Here is a 25,305-nt window from a genome sequence, read left to right as displayed (position 1 = left end):
GAGATCGTCGGCAAAGACCCTGATCCCGGCACACACCGGCTCTGTGGCTGCTTCAGGGTGTCCAGGCAGACTGGATCCGTTTCCTGGCAGGAGGTGGCATGGGGACCGCAGGGGCTGGCGGCAGAGGCCGGAGGTGGCCTGGCCATGCCGGCGCGGAGTCCTGCAGTGATGCAGCCGGGTCCGGGCACCGCTGAGTGCCTGCCCTGACTCAGCCCAGCCGGGACATCGAGGGGTGCAGAGTGCTCCAGCTCCGCAGCCGGGCCCCAACCCACGCTCAGAGGCTGAGGGCAGGTCGCAGCCGAGCGCAAGGCAGCTCCCAGGCCGGCGGCAGCAACATCTGCCCAGCAGCCCCGGGCGAGGGGACCATGACCCCCGTTAGCCTCCGTCCCCTGCGAGCGCCCAGCGCTGCTCCCCTGCTTTGCTCCCACGGTGAAGCCAGAGGAATTGCCACCGCGGAAAAAAGGCCGTCGGTGCCTGACCGAAATGGGAGACGCTCCCCAGTGACGCTCCCCCAGGCGAGGTCACCGAAGTCAGACAGAGAAACTCAGGCGTTGGTATCTTCCCCGTCAAACAGCCCTACCGAAAGGATGTTGCAATAAAAAAGGGGAAGATGCTGTTCTCATCCTTGGCTAACGGCTCAGGAAAACAGAAGGTTATAACTACCTTCAGTCACCGCAGTTCTCTAATGGGTAACTGCTGAATTGTGAATTCATACCCAAGCCAAACAGACCAGAGACTTTTAAAATAACTGCATCCTTTAATGGCAGTAATACAATTATAGAAGATTAAAGCGCTCACAGGAGAAATATAGATGACATTTTTGGAAGACAAATGTGTGATACAAAAAACAAGAGAGGGAAAGGAAAAAACACAAAGCCATGCAACAGAACAGTCATTGTAAAAATACCAATACAGTATATACATATTTGCATCAACAACTTCAACTCTGAAATAGTATTTACAGTTTATTACAATCTCAGTTAGAGCATTATTCTTTTTTTTTTTTTTAAAGCTCTGGCAGATGGAAAAATATTAATGGATTAAAGACTGGTGATTTTAATTCATGGTGGTTACAGTGGAGTGCTGTCACTTATTCCTACAGGGTTCAATAGTTTTTTCTAAAAAAAATATTTTACAAAAAGTTCAGGCTATTGTACAAATGCCACTGAATTTACAACTCCTCAATAAAAGCAATCTCACATGGCAGAAAATGTCACAGGTGCTTTATTTCTCTCCTCCCCTTTTTTTGTTACATTTATACCAACCAAACTCCAAAGCAATGAATTCATGTCACACCACTGCCAAAAAGCTGAGACTGTACCAAGAGAAAGCATGAAGTGAACTTCAACGGCACACGAGCTACACAATCAGCTGCCACATCGGGTGCTTAAAACCAGCAAAGCGCGTCTGGGAGAGACAGCTGAAATTTCTAAGGACAAAATCTCTGACGGACATGGGCAGATCGAGGAGAGCGGCCCAGGCCAGCGGCACTGGCGCTCGCTGGGCCCCAGCAGGGCTGAGACGCTGGTTTTAAACGAGTTTGATACAAACTTCTGCTTCCAATTAAAGCAGGGTGCAGCAAGATGTACAATGAATAGTGCCAGAAGGAAATAGGACAATTTAATTAACACTGCTTGCACGGCAAGGTAAATGTAATGGAACTTCAGAGTCTGGACGTCCAGATTTGAACACCTAATTTTGGCATTATCGATGCTATGATTACGTTCACCAAAACCAAGCAACACCAATTATCTTAAGACCTTCTCCAAACAAAGCGTAACGCTTACAGCAACACTGACTCCGTCTTTATCACAAAAGTTATTCCACAGCTGGACAATTCATCCTAAAGCAGATTATTTAACGGTAGACGGCAAACTGAGAAAGCTCCCCCTGCTTTTATATTATTCGGGACACAGGACACCGGCCCAAGGACAGGCCGCTGCGACGCACCAGGTGACCTCTCCGGCTGGAGAAAGACGAGCGAGCGAGCAACACCGCCAGCGAAAGCAGGAGCGCAAGGGAAGAGGCAAATCCAGAGAGAAAGGGCCAGACGTGGCCCCGGCGGCGTGCGAGCGGTGCCGGCGTACGCAGCCAGGCAGGGGACCGCCGGCCGGAGCTGGCGCGGGAGCCGCGGGGAAGCGCGGTCCGAACTCACGTCGTGCCCCACGGCCACGCGCGCCGGCTGCTGCCACCGAGGGAAACGCCGGTCTCGTCCCGTGTCGCCTCGTCGGTACCACCCGGCTTTGGCTTTACCTCGAGGGAACTGATGGGCGCACAGCAGACTGGGAAATGCTTGGAAAAACGGAGCTCAGTTTTGTCAAACCTAGATTTTAGTCCATTAATTTCACAGAAGCTGACGATATCGCATGCTGGCTGCGTGTACTGCAAGGGCTTGTTCTTTTTAATTAATAACTACGAGGGTGCAAAGTATTTCAACTCCCTCTGGTGTAGTTTGTGCCTTAAAGACTGCGTAAAACATCTTCACATTCAAATACTAGAGAACATGTTTCCCACAGGCTCAGCAGCCCAATACTTATGAGCGGGGTGCCAAGTGTTCACACGTGGTTACAGGCAGAAATCAGGAGAAAGCTTGGATCTGGACTTCGATAACTTTTTGAGGATAGGAAGGGAATGAGAGAAGTGCTATTTTATCATCCAAAAGAAGAGGATGTTTTGCCTTTTCTGGTACTTCTGCACACCCACACTTTTCAAGGAGCTGGAACCCTGAAGACCACAGTTTCGGTCTGTAAGAAGACGCAGCTTCTCCAAACTCCAGCAAAGCACATTAAGATATGCAGAAAAACACCGGGGATGGCCCCCTCCTGCCTGCCAAAGGGGATTTATTAAGCTTTAACAACTTTTTACCCCAAATGCTATGATGACTTGGCAATGACCCCGCTGCCACAGAAAGAACCTGTCCCCAGATCTTCCTTCTTTCAAATAACATTTCTACAATTGTGGATTCTCTAACACCCAGTTCCCATTTTGAAAATCTCAACCATCTATCTGCTAGTGCTACTTCACTTTTAGGTGTTTCTTTCCTGAAAACACTGCAAACGCAGTTTATCTTCCATGTGCAAGTGTTTGCTTATGCAGAGAATGAATCACAAGGGACATTCAGAACCTAACACTGATTCTCTATCCAAGAACAGAGTTAATCTCCCTTTCTGATCTGGTTGTGCAGGACCCGCACGAATGTCTTGCGTGCAATGTTTGCCCACTGAACTTCGGCAAAGACAGGAAGAGCAACGTTCTCTCCGAGGAAATGCACTGAAAGCCCAACTGCGTTTGTGGAAAAGCCCTCCATATGCAAAATACATACAAGTGAAATCTGATTGAGATTAATAATTTAATTTCAATAATACAAACTTTTTTTTGGTAGACTGCATAACTTTTTGGGATGTAAATATTCCATGACCATCCGTGGAAGCTCTTGGGAATTTAAGCCCTATTCTGGGCTCAGCTGAGTTGTCATGTAACCATACAACCTCCAGGAAATGGCATAAAAATATTTACTCAAAATAAAAAAGCAAAACAAAAACACCCCCTCCCCACAATTACAAAAGCAATCTCACATGGTTCTTTTTCCATGGTAATTCTGTTCACCACAGTAGAATTTTAAAAAAGACTATGATACAAATACTTTAGTTCGTTCTGTTTTAGAAATTAACACATCTTCTACTGATCTGAATGGCTCACAGCTTTAATCTTTTAAAGCAACAAATACGAACCACATTTCTCTGCCATCCAGTCTGTCGTTACCCTTCTCCTGAGTATATCGTATAGCAATTCTGGAGGGGGAGAAGTCAGGTTTTAACACAACCTACTGTACAAAAAGAGGACAAGGTGGCTGGTGTGACAGGACAGCTACAACTTCCCAAGGAGATTTCAGGTATTTCATTATTTTCCCAGGATGATTTCAATCACTTTTCAAAAGAAAGCTCTAAAACAAACTATTGGGTCTGAAACAAAATGCTGGTTATTACTGCACAGGGAGACTTTGATTTTTCTTTTAAAATGCATCTTGGAAACTCTCTATATAGTTACAGCACTGACCAGAACCAGAAAGATTTATATACATGTTATATGGCTAAAGTGAGCGCTAATGCAATTAAAAAAAAAAAAATTACCAACACTGTGCGCTGCTATTCAATGCATGGACGCAAGGTCAGTTCTTTAATACTACTGGCAGAATGGCGAGGCCGTCGGGTCAAAGCCCTTAAAGACATCTTTCAGAGAGCCGGCATCTTGCTGCTCAGTGTCCTGAGCAGGGCTGTTCCCTGCGAAGGGACTGCCTGACCCAGACTTCGCAGTCTGCTTAACCATGCCATAGACAGAGGGCACAGGGAGGTTGTGTACCCCTGGCTGGGGGGCAGTCTCCTGGGCAGGGGCAGAGGAGGAAGCGGCAGCGGCTTTGGGACGAGGCCTGTTATAGCTATTGTATCTGTCTGTGGCAGATTCAGCGCTCGCCTTCTCAGACTCGGGCTGATCCAGTGCAGACCGCCGCACAAAGAGAGGTTCCTTGGCCTTGCTGGCACTTTTGCTGGAGTCTGAGCCTTTTGAGGACGTGCTGCCTTCGCTGGGAGACTCTGCGGCCTTGCTGCCCGAGCTTGGAGTCCGGGGGTCGTACAAGCTGATGGCACTAAGCACACTGCTTTGGCTGCTGCCTTTGCTCAGCCCACCAGCTGTCAGCAGCCTGGGGTCGTAGGGAGCAATGGCTGGAGCAGCCTCACCGCTGCCAGCAGAGGCAGCCGCAGGCTGAGCCGACTCGGCAGGTTTTGGGGCTCTAGAGGCCCCTGTTTCTGAAGACTTCTGTAACCTGGGGTCAGCCGGTGCTTTCCGCATCCGAGGGTCGCTCGGCTTTTCACTCGGGCTGGAAGATGGGCTGCCAGCTGCATTCACAGTTTTTAATATTCTTGACAACAGCTCAAAGTCGGGGAGACTGCTGCCAGAACCAGAGCCAGACTCCCCCTGTGTGGCTCCCCCCCTCTGCCTGGGATCTGAAAGACCAGTCGTTTGGGGCCTGTTAAGACGTGGATCAAGGGCGGGCATGGACTGGAGAGCAGCTGGGACAGGAACAAATTCTTGCTTTGGGATTGGCAGTGGAATCAGATCCTCTGGGCTCCACAGGACCATTCGGGCAAAGTTCGGCTTGTTTAGGACTACGTCTTTCTTTATGTGGCTGAACTGCTGCAACTGGGACCGGGGATCCCTTAGAGCATGGCCTGGCAGTGCATCTAAGGGGATATTGACTGGTTTGTCCCTTAGTGCCCTTTCCCCTTCCTCCTCATCAGGCACCAAGGCAGCCTTTTGACCGCCAGCAGCACTGGAATGAGGAACTTCTGGCTTTGGGGTGGAGGAGGGAATGTGTCGTGCAAGCCTTGGGTCAGTGGGTCCTGAATCCCCAGGGATGGATGGGCCAGGAACATCTGCATTTCGTGAAAGCCTGGGATCCCGCAGACGAGGGTCAGCAGGACGACCACCCCCTCCTGCCTGGACCTTCTGCAGGCGAGGGTCACTCACACCTGAGGACGGCCCAATTTCTCCATGGGAGGGTTGGGCATGAGGTCTGCTGGAGCTTTGCTGCCTTAGGGTTTTCAATATGGAGGTGACACTACTTCCACCGTCATCTTCATCGCTGGAATACCAGTTACTGGTGTCACCTGGGAGGAGGGAGAAGAGAAAGCAGCTCATAAGAAATATGCAAGTAAAGCACCTCCCGGTGCAATCCACTATGCCTATGAGAAGCACCCAAGTAAAAAGTATCCCGTGTCCCTCACAGTACTCCTGACTCATGCTGCTGAAATTCCAGATTGTCCCTGTGTTTCCAACCCCATGTGTAATAGCCTCAGCCTCCCTGGTCTAGTTTTCACACCCAAAATTAACAGAGGGCTGTAAGCATCCCTCTCTCCCTGTTTCCCATCTTTGAAACAGACTCAAATTTTACCACAATTAAGCCAGTACACCTATCTCATGGACCTTCTGGCCAACTGTTCCCATTTCTTCAGCAGACCTGCTCCTCTTCATTCGTACTAGCTACGTGTTCTTTTGAGTCTGGGGATTTTTTTTAGAAGAATTCAGTGCCTTTTGTTCCCTAAACAGTTTTTCTGACTCCCAGACAGATGCTTCTCTCTACACCCCTCTCAGTTGGCCCCTTCTTTTGCTGAGATCACAATCTCTACACTGTGTATACAGTTTAAGTTCTGTCACTTGTAAAAGCACCAAAGCCAGCACTGGCCTGAGCCATAGAGACTGCTTCAAATGCTGCTGATGGGTCCTGAGAGGCAAAAGCCTTAGGGCAGGTGGGGAGCGAGCTGAAGAAACTCTCAGGCTGGGTAGCAGTTGAAGCAGACCCAAGATATCTTCCCCATGTATACTACTTTGAATAAAAGATATCGTGTTTGGATGCTTGCCTTCCTCATTTTCTCGTTCCTGCTTATTGCTCTCAGCTAGTCTCCGAGCCCTCTCTTCTTCCTCCTGCTGTTTCTGCTGGATTCTCAAGTAAAGCGCTCTTTGTGCAGATGGCATGAAGTCAGGGATGTTGCCTGGTGGTTTCCGTAACCCAGACGGCCCTCCTTCACACAAGGCATCATGATCCAAGGATGGGTCAGGGAACATATGCTCTCCTGGAGGCCCTTCCATATCCTCATAACCACCATAATCTTCTGCCATGGAAAGATCATCGTACGTTAAAAGCCCATCTCGTACAGCTGTGAAAAACAACCAAACTTCATAACTGCAACAGAGAAAGACTTCAAAATGAAACTAGTCTATCACAGACAGTCACTGTTTAGTGCAAAACCAGTCCCTGCAATCAGCCACCATATGCCTCATGCCCCAAGCCACCAGCATGGAATAGCATATCATTCCATTCCCCTTTCAGCCCTTCTGGACCTGCTGCTGTACCCGGGCATTCAGAAAGCAAACCAAGTTCAAACAGCCTGTCCCCAACATGGCACATCTAGCGTGGCACACGAGAGCAGTTTGAGACAGATCCTCAGTAATTACCTGGGTCTCCCATCATGCCATGGTCCATATCCAGGCCTTCTTGCGGTGGGTAGAAATTATCGTAAAAGCCTTGTGCAGGTGGGACAGGTGGCATCATTCCAGAGTGCGGGGAATCATCTGGACCATAGGGCATCATTGGGGGACCAGGACCCATTGGAGGCCCAGGATTCATCCCAGGGCCCATTGGCATGTCTGGGTGCATGTCAGGATGCATATCTGGGTGCATGTCGGGGTGCATATCTGGGTGCATGTCAGGGTGCATGTCTGGGTGCATGTCGGGGTGCATATCTGGGTGCATGTCAGGGTGCATGTCGGGGTGCATGGGTCCAGGCATGGGCCCTGGGGGTCCTCCTGGCCCAGGGAACCTGGGAGGAGGTGGACCTGGATGCCTAAAAGAGAACAGAGAGAAGTGCAACTTTGACGTGCATGCTGTTTCTGGAGGAATGGATTCTGTACTCCTAGGGCTCAGAACAGCAGCACCTGCACTGGACCCAACATGGAAAGAAACCTCCTTTCCACCCACTGGCTGTGGTCTTCAGTTCTCAAATTCACAGGCAATTCCTTAATGTTCCTTAATGTTTCAGGACAGCCAGATTCCGCACCATCCTTCTAAACACTAGCACAAAACAGCTGCAACATGCCCAGCTCCTGCAGTGCCCACCTTCACTGGCGGCATCAGGATGCTGCAGCAGAGCTCCTCCTGCACCAGGAAACGGGATGACCTCGAACGGAGACTGAGTCAGCCCGTTCCAGGTTGTAGTTCAAGAAAGACAAGGGGGAAATTCAGGCTATTCTGACCACAACAAATCTCCAGTAAGGGGTCAGTTGGCAGGGAACAGAACTTTGCGTTCCCAGGCTCTTTGTCCACACCTTATTATGAAGTGCTGCTTGGGATCTGTGCTACTATTCCAACAGCTCTCAACAAGGGCCATCAATATATTACTGATATTAAAATACAAATTAAACCATGGCTTAGGATAGCTTGCTCCTCTCAGAGAGAAACAGCGATGAACAGCTTACGTCTCCAGAATGTCTCTGTCATTCTCAGAGAGAAAAGGGAATGACAAATGACTATCTGCTACGAAGGAAAGCAAAATGAAACCCCACACAAACACCTACATCCCTGTCTCTCTCCCAGTTGTCCAACATTATTCTGCCAGGCACCTGCAACTGGCCTGACTGGATCGTGACACTTACCTCACACCCAGCTTCTCTGCCAGCTGCCCAGTAGGTCGTACTACGATCTCAAACAGAGAGGGGATCTTCTTGTACATGTCCTGCTGCTGCTGCAGTTGCTGTGGTGAGAGAGGTTCATGCATTGGCGGTGGCATCTGCGGCCCTGGTGGTGGAAGTGGTGGTGGCGGAGGAGGCGGTGGGCCTCCAGGGATAGGCCTGCCATTTGGAGAAGTTGGAGCTGGTGGTCCAGGAGGGCGAGGGGGTGTGGGCAGCAAGCCCACCCCAGGTGGGGGTTTGGGGAGTGGATTAATGCCCTGCTTCTTTAGCTCTTCAACTTCTTTCTCATCTTCTGCACCTGCTTCTGCATCATCTGCCAGCATCTGAGAAGATAAGGGAGTGAGAGCAGATCCACAAAGCTGCCCGCAGAACAACACACTCCAGAAAACACAGCACAGGACCCCCTCTCTATGACCAAGACAGCTGCTTGGCTGAGCACAGCAAGCCTTCATACAGCAAGCCTTTTGCACACTCTCTGTTCGCAGGATCTAGACAACTGCTTCCATACCAGAAATATAAGAAAAGCTGCCAAGACATTTTTATCAGGTTGTGGGTAGGGCAATTCTCTGCAAGTCCAGGACTGTTTTCACTGTATATTTTACCTAGTCCTTGAATTAAGGATTTCAAATGGAAAGGATTCCATTATGCAGCATCTGAAAGGCACTCTCAGTAGAAAGTCGGCCTTTTCAGCGTTTAACTGCAGTTATCACTGCGTGTTATACTCTCTTCCCCTCCACTGGCGACTCTTGAACGGGCAGCAAGGACAGTCAAGATGAGAGAGCCAATGAACCTGCATTAACGCTTTCCTGTACCTTGTCCAGAAGCTCCCGTGTTTCATCTGTGAGCGGCTCATGGGAAAACATGCAGTCATCCCCATTGATACAGTTGCCAGTGGTGTGGAACAGCTTACAAGGAAAGTCACGTATCAGGCGTTAAGGAGACCAACAGGCAATTACCCCAAGTTCCTTCAATGGCCAGAGAGGCTTTTTTTTCAACTATACATTGTTAACTTTGAAATGTAACTCAACATGTAGGATTTATATGGTCACAATACCAAAATTAAACAATCATCACCAAAGATATTTCATTTTCCTCAGCAAGAACTCCTGTGTACGTATTTGCTCTTTGCAGTTCTGCAGTTATTCCGACCACTCCACGCTGCAGGCATAGTATGACATGTTTTTCTGTATCTGCAACAGCTACAAACCTCATATCTTAAACAGGAAAGCTGAGACTAAAAAGGAACTGAGAGGGCCTTCTGCAGCCCTGGTTGCAGCTTTAGGCACCCCCAGCCTGTAAGGAGAGGAATGAATGCTATACAGGTGTTTAGATTGAAGGCAGTTTGCTGCAGGAACACACTCTTTTTTTGGCTGTTTTTTCTCCTCTGACTCACTATATGCATCTATTAAAACATAGAGTAAACGAGACAGATTTAAAGCTGGCACAATGAAATGACAAAAAAGGATATCATGCATGTAAGGGCAGTTTTCAGCCCTGGCACAGTAGCCAGTGATGTAGAACTTGCACAGTTCCCGTTTCTTTGGTAGTTCAATGTCATGACTGAAATTGCAGTGCTCACCCTGCTCGGAAATAACAAAACACTGTGTTAGCATGGCCCAGCAAAGCACATACAATGAACTAAAGGGGGGCAGGCATTTTTATAAAATACTCTTTGTAGATATGAACTCCTCCCTGAAATCATTTAAACCTGGACCACATAAGGCTGTGACTGTCCATTCAATGGAAACAGGAAGAAAGCAAATGACTTTCGAACTCCCACGTACACGTGCAGGTTTCCTTGCACTCGTTGCATCTCTCCTCCCACCCACATGGTGTCCACCTCTCACACACACCTACTGCACTTTAGGACAAGGACAGTCCTGCATCTGTATAGAAATAGTTACATAAATATGTAACCGGAAAGCTGAGATTAATTTTAATTATTCCCTTACCCAGGTACACCTGCCTTCCACAAAGTATTTGCAGATCACTTTCCCTTTCTTATCCGACTGCTGGTGAGGTTTATCATGGTCATTCCGCCTGTAATTTCCGCCACCTCCTCCATCCTATTGGAATCACAATATATTAGTTGACAAAGAATTTAAAATACACAGAAGCAGATCTAACAGCTTCGGAAAGAAGTAAGTATTTCCTGTGCATCCGTTTCTGAGAGGGAGCACACTGAGGGCTTGTATGAAAAAGTGAGACAAAGGCTAATGTTCTCAGCCCAGCAGGCTCTGGAACACAACTAGATGAATGGCTTCCCGGTCAGCTGACCAGAATCCAAAATATTCATCCTGTTCAGATGGGACAACTGTCATGTATCCCGAGGAAGATGTGGGTTTTTTTTTTCCTATGAAGGCGTCTAAGAAAGCTTGACTGGAGTTACAGAGCGGAACAGGGGAAAGGGACCCATGTAGCACTACAGCAAACCACTAGAAAAAAAGAGCGAGCTGCTTACTCCCATGTCCTCCTCGTAGTAATCGTCATCCTCATTCATTCCACCACCTTTCCCCATTCCACTTCTGTTTCCACCTCTTCCTCGTCCTCTGCCCATTCCTTTGTTTCCTCTTCCTCTGGGACCACGACCACGCCCTCGATTTATACCTGAAATATACATCAACATTTGTAATTTTGCTCCTTATGTAAAACATGAGCTGTGAGAGAACACAAAGCAGGGACCTGTGTTGGCTGTCCAGCACAGCTCATTATCCTGCTCACCTCGCCCTCGACTCTCCTTACTCCTGCGGTACTGGTTCAGCTCTTTTGAGTAGTCGTCATACTCATCATCACCCATGGGCTCCTCATTGTCGCAGTACTGCAATCCAGAAGGATCAGTGGACTTAGTGAGTAGGATGAAGCACAGCCCGTTCCCCCTCAAATACAAACTTCCCAACCATGAAAGAGAATATTCTCTTGCCTCCACCTTAATGTTTTTCCGAGAGCAGGATGGAGAGACAACAGCAGTTCAGTAACTGCACTTACTTCCATCTCTTCATCATACATTTCCTCCTCTTCTTCTGGATGGTCGTTTCTGCCTCTCCCACGGCCCCCTCGGCCCATGCCTCGACCTCCTCTCATTCCACCTCTGCCACCTCGCCCTCGGTACCCTCGCCCTCGGCCACGTCCACCTGGAAAGGATACGGATCAGGTCAGCTTTGTGCTGTTGGGCTGCAGTGTACGTTAACCAGAGTGATCACAATGAGCTCTCTTAGAGCAGGTACCATATCTCAGTATAAGGCCCTAATTTCTCCTATATTCCATGGTCAGTCAGATCTCTTTATAGCAACAAATATCTAAGCTATCGTTTGTGACATCGTCCTTACTGGCAGACTGGGTCAGAACTACGTATCCCTCAAAATACACTAAAGAAACTAGGAAGAAAAACAGTAACTAACATTTCAGTACAGGATTATCAGTCCCTGGAGTTACTTGATTTTAAGTGAATCAGTTTTTAATATCCTAAAACAATAGATTCCTAAGAGGCTAAAAGATAACTTAAAAAAAAGAAATAAACTGACACCGTGACCACAGGTCAGCTGTCGCACAGTTATGTTAGACTCATAACAAATCAGATGTAATTCTGTGTATTCCAGATGTGGCGATATTTGACTTCTTACATTACAAATCAACTCCATTTTCCTTTCAGATAAAGGTTTTGCTTTACTTTATTCATTTTTAACAACTTATGTGTTTTTAAAACTATCTATGCTAGGAGAAATACTGTTAATTTAAAACATAAATATCCAGAGGGATCTGAACTTTCCCCTTGCAGTGGAAAACACGAAAAAGTACTTCCCTCCGTCACAAAATAATGCCAGTGATTGATTTAGGCCCTCATGATTGCAGCTGATGCTCCACAGTCAGGGCTCTACGCAGCCATGGCAGCTAACCTGCACGAACCTTACCGCATGAGCAGGGCCTTCACTAAGCTAACAAAAAACATGCTGTAAGTGAAGCCTGTAAGAGAGACAGTGAAGAAAGCACATCTGCAAAATGAGCCATACCTCGCCCCCTGTGAGAACCCTCCTTTGCTCTCCGGTATTGGTTTAGCTCTTTTGCAAAGTCATCATAATCTTCTTTCCCCATGTCTTCATCCTCTTCCCCCTCATATTGACCATACTCCTCATTCTCATAGTCCTCATACATGCCATAATTCTTGCTCTCCATTTTAGAGTAGCTCTTCTTTTGCAAGGGAGCACTGTGAGAGGACGGATACTGCTGGTGGGACTTCAGAAAAGGCAGACAGATTAGTAATGAAGGAATGACCGTTCCAGTTGAATGCAGCTGAAGAACAGCAGGTCCCTGGAATATGCCCCATCTCTCCTGACTAGCCAGTGAAATGCTGAACTGAAGGCCTTTTCCCCAGACCTGTAGAACCCTGCAGGTTGTTGTCTGCTCATTTATTTTATTGGCTCATTTCCTTCCGCTTTTCCTGTCTCTTCATTTGGAAGGGGCTATTTAATTTTGACCAGCAAATAATGAGCCTAATAGCATGATTTAATTGTGGAGAATCATAAGGAACCCAGTAACAAATAGGTGAAAAGTGAAAGGGCTGAATGACCAGAGCCAAAGCTAGACTAGGAGAGCGGCCTCTGGCCCCTAGATGGAGCTAGACAGGCATCTGTGTTCAAAGCTTGCAACACTTCTGACCCAGTGCCAGAGAGCAGCTTCCCCTTCCCTGTATGCTGGCAAGTACTTACAGAAGGGTAGGGAGGGCTGTATTCCCTATATTTTCTGTGTCCCTTTTCACTAGGGCTGAAGTCTGAGTCCTCACTGTAATCAGAGAAGTCTTCACTGGAAGAAGCATGACGCTGCAAGGCAAGGAAAACATGCTGTGCAATTTTATTACAGGCTAGATATAACTCTAACGCTGTCGCCAGGCCTCTGGCCTTTTATATACAACACAAATAAGTCTCGATTTTTTCAGATAACTCAAATTTTGTTTAACAAAAATCTTCACAGTGTTGTCCAAATTTAACATTTACAATACAAAAGACTCCAGGATACTACATGTTCCACTGTAAAATCCATAGAAACTGGAAGCCTGTTATCAGACTATTTAACCAGTCTCTAATAAACACAAGTATGATATGCCTTTTGTGAACCAGAAGTTCTTAGGAATTCAGTAATAAACACTCTTGATTTTGCAAATCTGGTAGTCTGTAATCTCTTTTGAGGCAAATATGCTCACAAAGTAATTTCCCAAATCAAAAAAAAAAAGCTTTCTTCCCACTCCACACTCAGAGAAGGCATGTCATCCCCTGTTTCTGCTCTCGGTTTATACTCATCCTCTGCTGCTAAGTCTCCATTACATTGCATGCTCATGTTGGCTTGTATATGGAACATAATAACTTTTATGAACTATATTAAGGAGGTAAAGACCTCATGCAGATGGCTGAATCTGGAGTATTTCAACTAGTATGTTCTCAAGAAGGTGAGTATATCCTCAGAGAGGAGAGAGTACTGTAATATTTTTACGCTACCTACAAACCTCAGTGCCCCAGTGCCATGCTTTCTAGTCCGAGGGGCAGAAGGGCGTTAAGGAGCTGAACCCCAAGAAGCCCACAGAAAGCCTGCAAGCACTCGCACCTTGCTATTAAGAGTTAGGGGAAGAGCCTCAAATGACCCATAATAATGTCAGACAATGAATTCCCTGAAAACACTTGATGGCAGAGGAAGCATGCTGTGAAGTATCCTGGAAGACCTGTGATTAGGATCCCTGGCCCAGGTAAGAAGACCTGAGAGGCAGAAGCACGAAATGACTCACCTTGTGTTTGGATTTCCTTTTCTTCTTGGCTCTCCTTTTCTCTTTCTCTCTCTCTTTTCTACGTTTGCGCTTCATCCGTCGATGGGCCTTCTCATCATCTGAATCACTATGGTGCTTTTCCCCTTTCTCCTTCCGACCCCTCTCGTGAGATTCAGAGGCCTCCTGGGCCTCCTCTCCTCCATCGTCCTCCAGCTCTCCTTCTTCCAGTTCTCCATCCTCCCTATAAAGTAGACAGGCACATTAACATTTCCCTTGTCAACAAACTGTTTACTATGCTTACCAGCCAGCCAGGCATTTGGCTCTGCTTCCAAGAGGACACAAATTCTGAGTATCTTGGTTTTGAATGTCTGATTGCAAGAACTGACTCTATTCCACTGTGCCACTGAATCTATTCCAGTTGTCACTTGGTCTGGAGTCATATAAAGTAGAGAAGAACCTCTGCTTTTCTATTCAAGCTGTCAGCTCAGTCCGGAATTAAATACAGCAAAGAAGCATCTCTCACAAACAACACACACTGAATCCACAAAATTACAGCCTTCAACTTTAGGATAAAATTATCATGAATTCACTCAAAGAACTGAAATTAGTATCTTAATAAAACAATCAGTCCTCCAGAAGACAAAAACTGCAGTAAATTACTGCTGAAAATCCATTTTCCTGTGTCCGTTTCAATTACTGCATGAAATGCATCAAATCAAGAAACACTAGTTCTTTTAAGTATTTAATACACCACTAGTACTGACAGAAATGTTTTAAATGCGTTCTTTCCTTAAAATTACCTGTATTCTTGTTTAATAGGAAATATGTTGGAGATCTCATTTGAAATGAAGACTGTTTTAAGAAAATGTAATCTGTTTTGCAATATCACTTTGGTGAGCCAAATCTAGAAACCTGTGCCCAATTTCTTCCATGTTCTCTACTCCATGCTAGCATTCACATATAATTGTGGTTCGTGGAGGTGATAAAGCAAATCTGAAATTTCTTCAGGGGACTCCCCAGACAGACTCAATTACATTCAATTAAAAATTACTCGGATACAAGTTAAGAAAAACTTTTTACAATCTCATAGTAGATTAAATTTATACTACAGTAAGAGTTCAGTCATCTCCCTGCCTTCTCCCAGATTTCCTATAAGGCTATCCCTTTCCAGCTCTCCCAACAAGTCCTGAGTGGATTGCTTGGATTTGTTGCTGTATGAGTTGTTTAAAACAAAAGTGGAGATGGAAGAACAGATGGAAATTCATCTGAGCTGAGAGAGCTGAGACACATGCTGTAATCTTAAGATTAGTATTTTTCTTGTGTGCCATAGTAGCACTCTGTACCAAAAACCAAGGTTCCAGGACCCTTCCTGAGGCAGAGCCCACCTCCAGCTCTAATTCAGGTTGGCTGCAAGGCTGGATGGGATACGGGCCACTGGAAAGAGCTCCTCCTCACACTGTAAACACCATAGATCACAAAGAACACCAGCTTGTTGACACAGCCTGCTTGCTTTTTGCAGGGATCTTTCCTCATTGTGTCACATAGCAACCAAACTGTGTTTGGTGCTCTACAGGACCCAGGGCTTATGCTAAAGAGCTGTCAGTCTCAAATGTCTCCTGGGGGTCTCCTCCTCTCTTCTCATTTAAGGTAAACTATAATTAAAAATACAAACACGCGCTTGTTTATATATGTCACTGCCTTTCACAAACAGCAATGTAGGAAGGCAGAACATACAGGACAATGATCTTTGACACACATTCCTATGATTTTCTTGGCTATGGAAAGACACTAAGGCAGACTCCCTTGGACACTGTAAAGTTCCCTCTTTAGCACTACAATGGGTGCAGCAGCAAGAGCAGCGCACTGCCTGTCCGGGGTGAAACCAACTGCGCTGTAAGAAGGAGCTTCGGTCACTTGGTAGCTCTCAGGGAGGTCTGGAGACTGAAAAAGATTTTAGGAACAACACATAGGAGCCTCTCGAGAATGCCTGATGGCCCTAGAAATAGCTGTGTTACATAAAAAAGCAGATCTGTTGATAACCTCAGGTTACGCAAAAAAAAGAAACTGAACGATTACCCCAAATACACACACATACATACAAGAACCTACCAAAGCTAGCTTTAAAAGTCACCAGGAAGCACTGTTTCATCATCTCCAGCATCTTGGAGAGCAAACACTTGACACTGTGCTTGGTTCCCGACATCCATTCTTATCCTGATTCAAAGTCTTTCTCTTGTTTTGATTTGCAATTGCAACATTTTAAAAACAGGCTAACTCCAAAATCAAGCTCAGTGAAGTACTGCTCCTTAACCTCTTAAACCTGAAATGTAATTCCTGGGTGTATATAAAATTTTTAAAAGTAAGTATCAGTAGAAATGACTTCTGGCTAGCCATCAGAGGAACTCAGCATCCCTCTAGTATCATAATTACTAGTAATTTAGTAAGCTAAAAGTACTTGAAAAAAGGTTTGAGCAACTCACACTCCACACAGAGCTGAGTAGCAGTGAAAACACACACACACGCACAAAGCTTATGAAAAGGAATTTAAATGCCTGCATTATGTCCTTTCAAAGCCTCTCTCCTTTGTCCGTAAGACAAGTATGTCGGCCACTTCAAAATAAATATGTCTCAAACTAGCAATACCACCAGGTTTTTAGACTCATCTCCCAGCAACCTACTACTCAAAGGCTCACTGCAACCACAGTGAACCAAAGCACTGGTGAATCTTACACCTGGCCACAGGACAGGCTCCCAGGAAATGACAAATCAATCCTGGATCAGAAAGGCGCAAGTTTTTGAAGCTAATTTAAAATGGCAGCTTCAAAGCAGAAGGAAATGTTTAAACTTTTTACATCACTCTTCAAAGAAAAGTAACAAAAAAAAATTACTTGAAAAATGTGTACTCAAGACAGGAGAAAGGTGTAGGAAAAACGTGCTTTAAGAAACAGCTGAAGGGACTGGATTTCAGGGGACCTGACACTCTCTATGACTTGACACTTGACACAAATAACGGGAAAACTCACTACAGTTCCCTGGCTGAAGACGCATGAAAAGGAGAAGGGACAAGCCGGAAGGGGGGGGGGGGCAGTCTTCAGCTAGGGTAAATCAGCACAGCCCAGGTGCAGCCGAAGACGTTGCCCTGATCTAGACCAGCTGGGGACCTGGTTTAGGATGGTTAGCGTGGCCTCACTCTGTGAGGTAGTACGGGGACAGGACAAGAAAACCCCTACCAGGCCACACTGCGGCAGAAAGAACTGACCGGGAGGTCAGGCTGCAACCTGTAGTACTGATACTCTGCTATGTCAAGCTGCGGAGGAGCTAATATTGTAAAAGCCTACTGTGGCCTGGCAAATTCATTCACAACATATGTCTTGGAATGCACAGTATTCTCTTTGGAAAAAGGGATATTCCCTTTGGCATTGCTCTGTTTAAACCAGCATCATTTACTCTCTTCCCAGAGGTCCCTGCCAACTGGGTATTGCAAGGTTGCTCTTAACTTCCTGTCTTCCCCACTGACTTCAAAGAGGAACAAACGCTCCTGTCAATACTGTGTTGCTAACACCTTAATTGCAGTTTTCAGCAGTGAGAACTGCACATCATTTTTGATAGTACGCACACACACTTTTACCCTATCTTGGGTTACTCTGATCCGACATAAAGTTTATAGGAAACTATAATGCTGGGCCTGTGTCCTAATCTGTTCTTGGTTCGCGATCGTCTTATTAAATTCACTGTGGTTACAGAAGCGAACAAGAGGGCTACCAAGAACAAAGCGTAAAAATTGGTGGCTGCTCTGAAAAACACCAAGAGACAGGATGAAGCCAAACTATAAAAAGGATTGCTGAGATTTTTAACAGACGAATTCTAGTTATTTAATCAATACGCAAGTCATCTAAAGAATAAAAGCAAGACTTTGAGAAATCATTTTTACACAAATCCCTAGATATCAAGCTATATCTTAGGAGGGGCAATACACTCTCCTGTAGCTTAACTCCAGCCCTGCTGGATCTTAGTAGATTTGGGCCAGAAATGATCATACCAACCTCAGAGAGAGACCGTAATGCTTAACTTACTCAGTGCCTGGAAAGTGCTTTGTAAACTTTAGGCAGCAGGTACCATAGCAGGCAGTATTTAACTACTGAGTTTGGCTTTTGTTTTTAAACACAACAAAACAGAAAATAAGGTCATTTGAAATATGGAAACTGAGGAGTGAAGGACATCTGAAAATGACTGATTTCTAACATGTGAATAAAACCCAGAAATAACTACAAAGTGACAAGGTCTTGTCATTTTCAGAGGATAGCTGTTTATAGTCACTGTGGTTACGTAGTAAATAAGTCGTGCTGGTTAAGCGACTAACTATTTGCAGAGAGGAACACGGACTGTGGGAAAACCCTAACTACGCCTGTGCTCATCTCGTACTCTCCTATTCTTCCTGCCCACTTTCTATATTTAGGGTTGTCTCCAGCACAGCACACATCCAAGGCTTAGCAGAAGAACCAACTTCAGCTTTAGGGCTACGTCTGCAACATCCCAGCCACAGCAATGACAGGACACAGCGCCAGGAACTACCGCCGCCCGGAGCAGACGTGACGCCACAAGCTGTCATCCAGTGGTACCCAAATTCACCATCACACGACACACGCCTCAAAAAAAGCCTCTTCCAACCATTACACTGCAGTACAGTCTGACAACCATTACACTGCAGTACAGTCTGACAACTTGCACAGTTTTCCAAACTACAGGGAAAAGGGTAGTGATCAACATGTTTTAACAAATTACAGCATTTATGCTATTGTTCAAAGAAGTATCACTTTATATAGCTAATACTCTTATTAAATTTGGAAATAAGCATACGAAAGCAACGAATGAGAACTGTATGTTCTCAGATGGAGTCCATACTTGGGTGTAACTGACAGTTCTAACTAATATACTCTACTAACCTTGATAAAGCTGTTGTTGTTCCTTTCTTACTATACTTAAAGTAAACTGGATCAAAAATAACAGACCCTGAGCTCCCAACCTCAGACAAATACAAGTAGTTTTACTATTATTAGGAAAAGAAAGGGCTTTGTATGACCCCAACAGCTCTATATATTTATGTGCTACAGACACATGTACCTAAGAGCAACTTCTATACAATACTACCACAAAAAATTGTGCACAGTGCTTGTCAGCAGGGAGCAGAGTTGGGATGGTGACTAATATCTGACTTGCCAGTTGGCCACAAAAACCCTTCCTTTGTACAACAGTTATCTGCACAACAGGTGCAGCTAACCATGAAATCTTCTGTATGGTGTGATCTACTTTGGCGGAGTGGATCCACATATGACAAAACCGAGGGTTAATGCACAAAGGGAAACGGCTGCAAGGTAGCTCCCTTAACTTAAAGGAATGCAAAGCATGTGGTGAAAATGCTTCTTTTCAGAGCAATGGAGTGGGAAGGCTTTGAAAATAAACTATAAATGCAAATATTCAGGAAGTCACCGGACTGAAAATCTGCAAGATCTAATCTCATGACAATCAAATGTTAATTTCTAATCATACATGATTTTAAGCAAAACACTTGGCATGAACTAGGTTGTACAGCATGTGTTCATACCTTTAGGATAAACATCTTCTGCCTCAAGTAGAGAACAAGAGAGTTTATAAAGAAGTTGATTTTTTCCACGAACAATCTGATATGTTTGCCAGCACACTCCATGGGGGAGAAAAGAAAATCACATGACAAATTATAATCTAAGATTAGTAAAACCAGGTGAAAGCTGAAAATTAACAAGAAACCAACTGAATGAGCAGTACACTTGAGTGGGGAGTGGAGGGTTTTTTTTGTGAGAACAGATTATTCCGGTTGAAAGCAACTCTCCATTTATGCTATAACCTATTTCAGAACAAGGTTTAAAAACAGATTCCCTCCCAGTTTTGTAGTATGTGCAAAAAGGCAGGGATATTGTGTTGCTTTTTTTATTGTGTTGCTCCTCCTTTAGGGGGAGTGTGGCTCTTTCACACAGATATATTGTCTTCACTTATTCTCTGATTTAAGGCTGTCAGAGGCCCTCCTCACTGGAGCACACAAGGCTAGGATTTTCAAAGTAACCTACACTTCCAGCTAAATGTCATTAATCACACACGTAATGCTTCAAAAACGGCTTAGCATTTGCAGATACCAGAACTGTACTCCCCCACTAACTTCCTTTGCTAAGACAGAACACGTTCTACCAAAGAAAGCATCACACCTGCACGCTCCTAAGCCTCACCTACAGAAAACTGTCCAGAGATAGAGCTCTTCTTTCACCAAAACACTGACACATTCCAGAATAACCCCAAAGGAATTGGAACTAAGCTGAACCTCTTCTTTGCTCCATCAGTGTGGCCATCTCAAATTTTATTTCAAGTGGAAATCAGGGAAAAATACATCCACCAAGAAATAAAAGAACAACCACTTTTAAGATAGCAAGGCCTCCAGAATGAGGCATACTGTGTTATATACAGACTGTTTGGACTGGGGCAGAAATCATTACAATTTATCAGCCTTTTTTAAAGCTATCTTCTACTCAGTGTTCTTTCATTATGGGACATGTATAACAAATATGTTCTATCAATTCACTAGAAAGGAAGCTTTGAGAGACATCCTTCTAGGCCGCTTAAACCTGAAATAACTTCTGACACGGACACTTCTAGTCTGCAATCAAGGCAAATTCTACTTTTATGCCCCTAAAAAGCCCACGTTTTTTGAGAGACATTTATACTAAAGGAAAGTTTCAAGCAGCTATTTAATCACAACTCAAGATTTATTTGGGAATGTGCTTGACTCAACTGCTAATTATTAATGCCATTTTTGTTTGGAAGTTGGCTCCTTCCCATTCCTACTTTTGGATCCTTCAGTGAAATCGTAAGGCTGAGCTGTGACGTCCTTTTCACTGCCACTGCAAGGCTGATGTCACAGAAACGGATATGTCAAAGGTACTGAAAAAGACACTTGGTCTGGGGTTTGCTTTAGCCATTCTTTAACTAGCACAACAAAGCCTGGCTACCAAAGGAGCAAGGCAGAGGGCAATACCTGGCTCAGCACAGATGAGAACCCTCACACTGACCTCTCTAGGTCTTCCGATTGCAGCTGAACAATTACAGATTTAAAAAATGCCCCTGAAAAAATTCTGGCATGCGCTTAACTTTACTACCAAAAGATGCTCTGGTCTCCACGGAACTGTTCACAGTACTAATGTTAAATACATGCCTCTATTTTTGCGTGATTAAAAAGGTAATCGCTAGCAAATCTGGAGTACTAAAAATGGTTCTGCCTAACTAAAAAAGGGACAAGAGTAGCAAGATACTAGAAAAAGAAACCCCAACCAAGTTTAGAGATTTGACTCCTCTTGCTAATATTTAACTATATAATAAAAACGTATATTCACTTTATGAAATTGCTTAGCCATTCCTCTAAACTTGGAAGTACAGTCCCTTAGCACTTCTGACATTAGAGCAGTTCCTGGGTCTTTCATACAGTTATACTACACTCCCTCAAAAAGCAGAAAACTAACCTAAAATTTTCCAACAGCCTACTTTTTTTCTATTTCATCTGCCCTTTCCAACTCATCCTGACATGCATAAAAATTGCTTATGACACTAATCAGCAGCTGACAGTGAAAAACCATTTGGGATTTTGATCGTATCAAGAGTGGAAGTATAAAGCACAGCATGTATGTACATTTAGTAAAATAATTTAGAGGTTTAGCAGAATAAAGCTACTAATTGAATGCATTAGGGAAAAATCCATGCTATGAGGCCCCACTCTTTCTGAACTACCAGAGCTAAAAACTTTTTGGCCAGGCCAGTAATATTTTCAAGCTCTGACGGTGGACCTTTGATGAAAGGAAAAAAAAATGTCAAGCTTTATGACTTCATGGCAAAGTTAAGCTGTAGAAGGTGGATCAGTGGATCATAAGGGAGAAAGGTCCCACTATAAACACTTAAAATAGTAACAGAAAGGCATAAAACTAAAAGACATCACTGGATATTGTTTTATGTTTACTGCAGCATGAAAACCCCTTTCTAAAACACAATAAAATTTGTAACAAAAAGTCCTCTACTTATTTTCTATAACGAGTGCTTGCATTATTTCATAGTCAAGGTTTTAAGCAGATGTATACACTTTTTTTTTTTTTAGTGAATGAATTAAAAACAAGAGGGAAACAAAACAGTACAAATTCACACAACTGTGTTTGTGTGCTTACAGGAAACTAACATCGCTTCTTCCACCCGTGAAAATGTAAACTGGATGAAATACTCCAGGGCAAAAGTGTGTGTTTTTGCTCTACATGAAAGAATAACCTAAGAGTCAAAAATAATATGCTGAGGGGAGAAAATACCAAATACTGTGCATGGTGTTCTTACTTATATTTTGAATCATGTAAAGAACCGTGAGGAACAAACTTGTAAGAACTTTTCATAACACACCTGCTTAACAAAGGAATAACAAAAAGAAAAGTAGAAGAAAATCCAGGACACTAAAGAGATTCTTACAAACTGGGTGCTTACACTGTACGTTGCTATTTGTCCTGCTTAAACTTCTCTAATTATCAAATATGAAACTGTACATGGGGATGGGGGAAAAATGTGTGATGACATTTGGGAAACAGTGCTTTCTTTGCCACCTTTTTTTTTTTTTTACACACTTCTGAGTTTGTTAACAAAACTTTTTAACAACTTTTCTGTTTTATGGGCAGACCTGCACCCAGGGGTAGCCTGTTTACTGTCAACGTAATGGAATGAGGATGGAGTTTGTAGACAAAGTAATGGATCCACATCCTATGTCTAGATGGCACCAAGGGTCAGAGTGGTATGACTTTTACTGAGGTATCTCAGTGCTACTTCACCAGGAAACGTCACAACAGACATATTTTGGAGTAAATTGTGTGCTTTTGTGACTTTTTTTTTAAACACTCACACTGGCAGGGTGCACAACTCTATATCAGTCAAGTCATTACAAAGGGGGAGAATTCTGCTTGGTTTGTACACACATTGTATTAACTCATTCCTTACATGAAACGTATCCTAAAGATGATCTCAGGACGTTTTTTGGTGCGGGGGAAAGAAACAAAAAGGTATAATTTAATTATTCAATAAAAGAGAATACTTACCAACCCAACCCTGCATCATAGGAAAAACAAAACTCCTTAGAGACAAAGGCATGCTAATGTATAAAAGCAGCTCTCTGTACCGCACACCTGCCTTCCAGGGGAGTGGGAAGGGGGCAAACCTCTCTTTTTTTTTCAGACAAACATATATGATTAAGCTGTTTATTTTTGTGCACTACACAATACTTTCTGGCTATAGGGTTTCCAATAAAAAAGTGCTAATAAAGTCTAATAAAGGAAACAGCTGAAGTTATGTTTTGGGGGGAGGGAGAAGGTGCTTTACATACATCTCTGAGGAAAAGAGGAAAGAGGGTTTCCTGGGGGATTTTAAACTTTTCAATACCTTGACATAATGGGACCACTTGAGATTCCAGCTGTGGAAGTGAGTCTTTCTATATAAAGGGGACGAGGGAGGGCAAACAAGGGTATCACTACTCAACACATCCCATACCATGCCAGTGCCTAGAAAGCTCCACATTGCAACCCCAGCGCCTTTCTGCCCAGGCCGCACTCCCTAATGCCCCAGCATAGCCAGGAAATTTTAAGAAGCAGCTGAAGACAAAGGGGACATTAATGAGGCCAGTGCTGCCCAAGAGAATAACGTCATTAAAGACCTCATTAAGGACCCCAGAAAGCCTTCCCCTGACCCTGCCCAGCAAGTGGGGACCCATCCCCTCGCAGCCACCCCCAGCCCAGGCTCCCTGCTCCGGCCCTCAGCCCCAACTGGGCCTGCTGCCCACCAGCCCCTGGCCTGCTCCCTCATCACGCCCCGCTGCCTGGGGCCCCCCGGCCCTGCGCTGCCCCCGGCCCCGCGCCCCCACCGGGCCCCTGCCTGAGCCCCTTCCCCTGGCTCTTCCCAGCCTCGGCCCCCTCCCCCCGGCCGCCTGGCTCTTCCCAGACCCGCTCCCCCCCCCCAAACCCCCTGGCTCTTCCCAGATCCTCTCCCCCCCGGCCCCTTCGCTGTTCCCAGGCCCTGCCCCCCCCCGCCCAGACCCCCGGCTGTTCCTAGGCCCTGCCACCACCCCCCCAAGTCCCCCGGCTGTTCCCAGCGCTGCGCTCCCCCCCCCCCCAGCTCGCTGCCTGGCCCCAGCCCTCGCTCTCGCCCCTCTCCTCCTCCTCGGCCCGGGCCCTGGGGACCCCCCGAGCGCTCCTGCACACTCTCGCCCCCAGCCCTGCGCCCCCCGGCCGGGCCTACCCCCCTGCCCGCCTCGGGCCTGCACCCCGCTAAGCCCTGGCTCCCCCGCTCACCTCAGACCCTGTCCCCCCGCCCGGGCCGGTGGCTCTCGGGCCCCGAGGACCCCCCCGCCCCGGCTGGCCCCCCACCTCCTCCCGGTCGCCCGCGGCCCGTCCCTGCCCGCCCCCCCCCAAACCTGGTCCGGCGAGCCGGACAGACAGACACAGACAGACAGAGAGGCTCTCGGGAGAGGCGGTTACTGGACCTTTCGTCCGGGCCGTGGTGGAGTTGGAGCGGCGGCGGCGGCCGGGGGAGGCTGCAGCTGCCGCTGTCGTGGTGGTGGCAGGACGGAGATGGGGGGGTGGAGTGCGGGCTGGGGGGGGAGGCGGCGGCGGCGGGGGGGACACTCGGGCTCTCCACGGCCATGGGCGGGGGGGGAGAGGGGGGAGCACACGGGGCACAGTCACTGTACAGAGCGGGGGTCGGCACGGCCCGGCTTTCCGCCTGCCCCGCACTCCACGGGAAGGCACACAAAATGGCGCCCGCCGGCACGCAGCCGCGCCGAGGCAGCGCCCCACACGGCCGCCGGAAAGGCCCGAGCGCCGCCGGAAAGGCCCGAGCGCCGCCGAACGCCCTCCCCCCTCCCCCTTCGCCGCGGCACGCACGGCCGGACGCGGAAGCAGCCGGAGGTTGCCGAAGGATGGCGGAAGCGGCCGAGCCGAAGCGCCGAGGGGCAGCGGGAGGAGGCGGAACTTTCCGAACGCAGCCGAGCGCTGGCGGAAAGTGCCGAAGAGGTCGGGCAGAACCAAGTGCACCGCGGCGGGAGGGGGGGGAGCTGCGCGAGTGAGCGCGCGAGAGGCGGCGCCGAGGCCGAGCGCGGCGGCCGCCCCCCCCGCGCAGGGGGCCGCTGAGGCGGGACGAGCCCTCGGAGCGGCTCTCTGGCGGGGGGGGATACGGGCGGGGCGCGGGGCGGCGGGGGCCGCTCGGCCCGGGGCGCTTCCCCC

The 25,305-nt window shown here is 46.6% G+C and overlaps 1 protein-coding gene across 2 annotated transcripts; it reads right to left on the bottom strand.

Annotated features, from left to right (window-relative positions):
• Positions 1-741: 741 nt before the first annotated feature.
• On the bottom strand, positions 742-25,059 carry ZC3H4 (zinc finger CCCH-type containing 4). 2 transcript variants are annotated; one of them, XM_068909433.1, is made up of 14 exons: positions 24,567-25,059; positions 14,012-14,231; positions 12,945-13,055; positions 12,249-12,471; positions 11,227-11,372; positions 10,963-11,059; positions 10,703-10,848; positions 10,194-10,307; positions 9,710-9,821; positions 9,054-9,163; positions 8,206-8,564; positions 7,009-7,397; positions 6,414-6,665; positions 742-5,663 (listed from the first exon to the last, which is right to left on the bottom strand). In XM_068909433.1, exons 1-14 carry the CDS (start codon positions 24,725-24,727, stop codon positions 4,183-4,185), a joined length of 3,921 nt encoding a protein of 1,306 aa, XP_068765534.1. In that variant the 5' UTR covers positions 24,728-25,059; the 3' UTR covers positions 742-4,182. The 2 variants fall into 2 exon arrangements, with proteins under 2 accessions (XP_068765534.1, XP_068765533.1); XM_068909432.1 differs by having other exon boundaries at positions 748-5,663; positions 6,414-6,710.
• Between the last annotated feature and the right edge of the window lie 246 nt (positions 25,060-25,305).

Source organism: Struthio camelus, chromosome 16 (genome assembly GCF_040807025.1).
Source record: "Struthio camelus isolate bStrCam1 chromosome 16, bStrCam1.hap1, whole genome shotgun sequence".
NCBI lineage: Eukaryota > Metazoa > Chordata > Aves > Struthioniformes > Struthionidae > Struthio > Struthio camelus.
The sequence above is the reverse complement of the archived record's forward strand: the minus strand, read 5'-3'. Positions and strand labels throughout refer to the sequence as shown.

Bases quoted from the DNA above. Each gene is read 5' to 3' on its own strand.
- ZC3H4 (XM_068909432.1), bottom strand. From the start codon at position 24,727: ATGGCCGTGGAGAGCCCGAGTGTCCCCCCCGCCGCCGCCGCCTCCCCC. The intron at 12,472-12,944 runs GTAAGTACTTGC...CCTTTTCTGAAG, and splicing joins ACAGCCCTCCCTACCCTTCT to TCCCACCAGCAGTATCCGTC. The intron at 10,849-10,962 runs GTGAGCAGGATA...TGTATATTTCAG, and splicing joins TAAGGAGAGTCGAGGGCGAG to GTATAAATCGAGGGCGTGGT.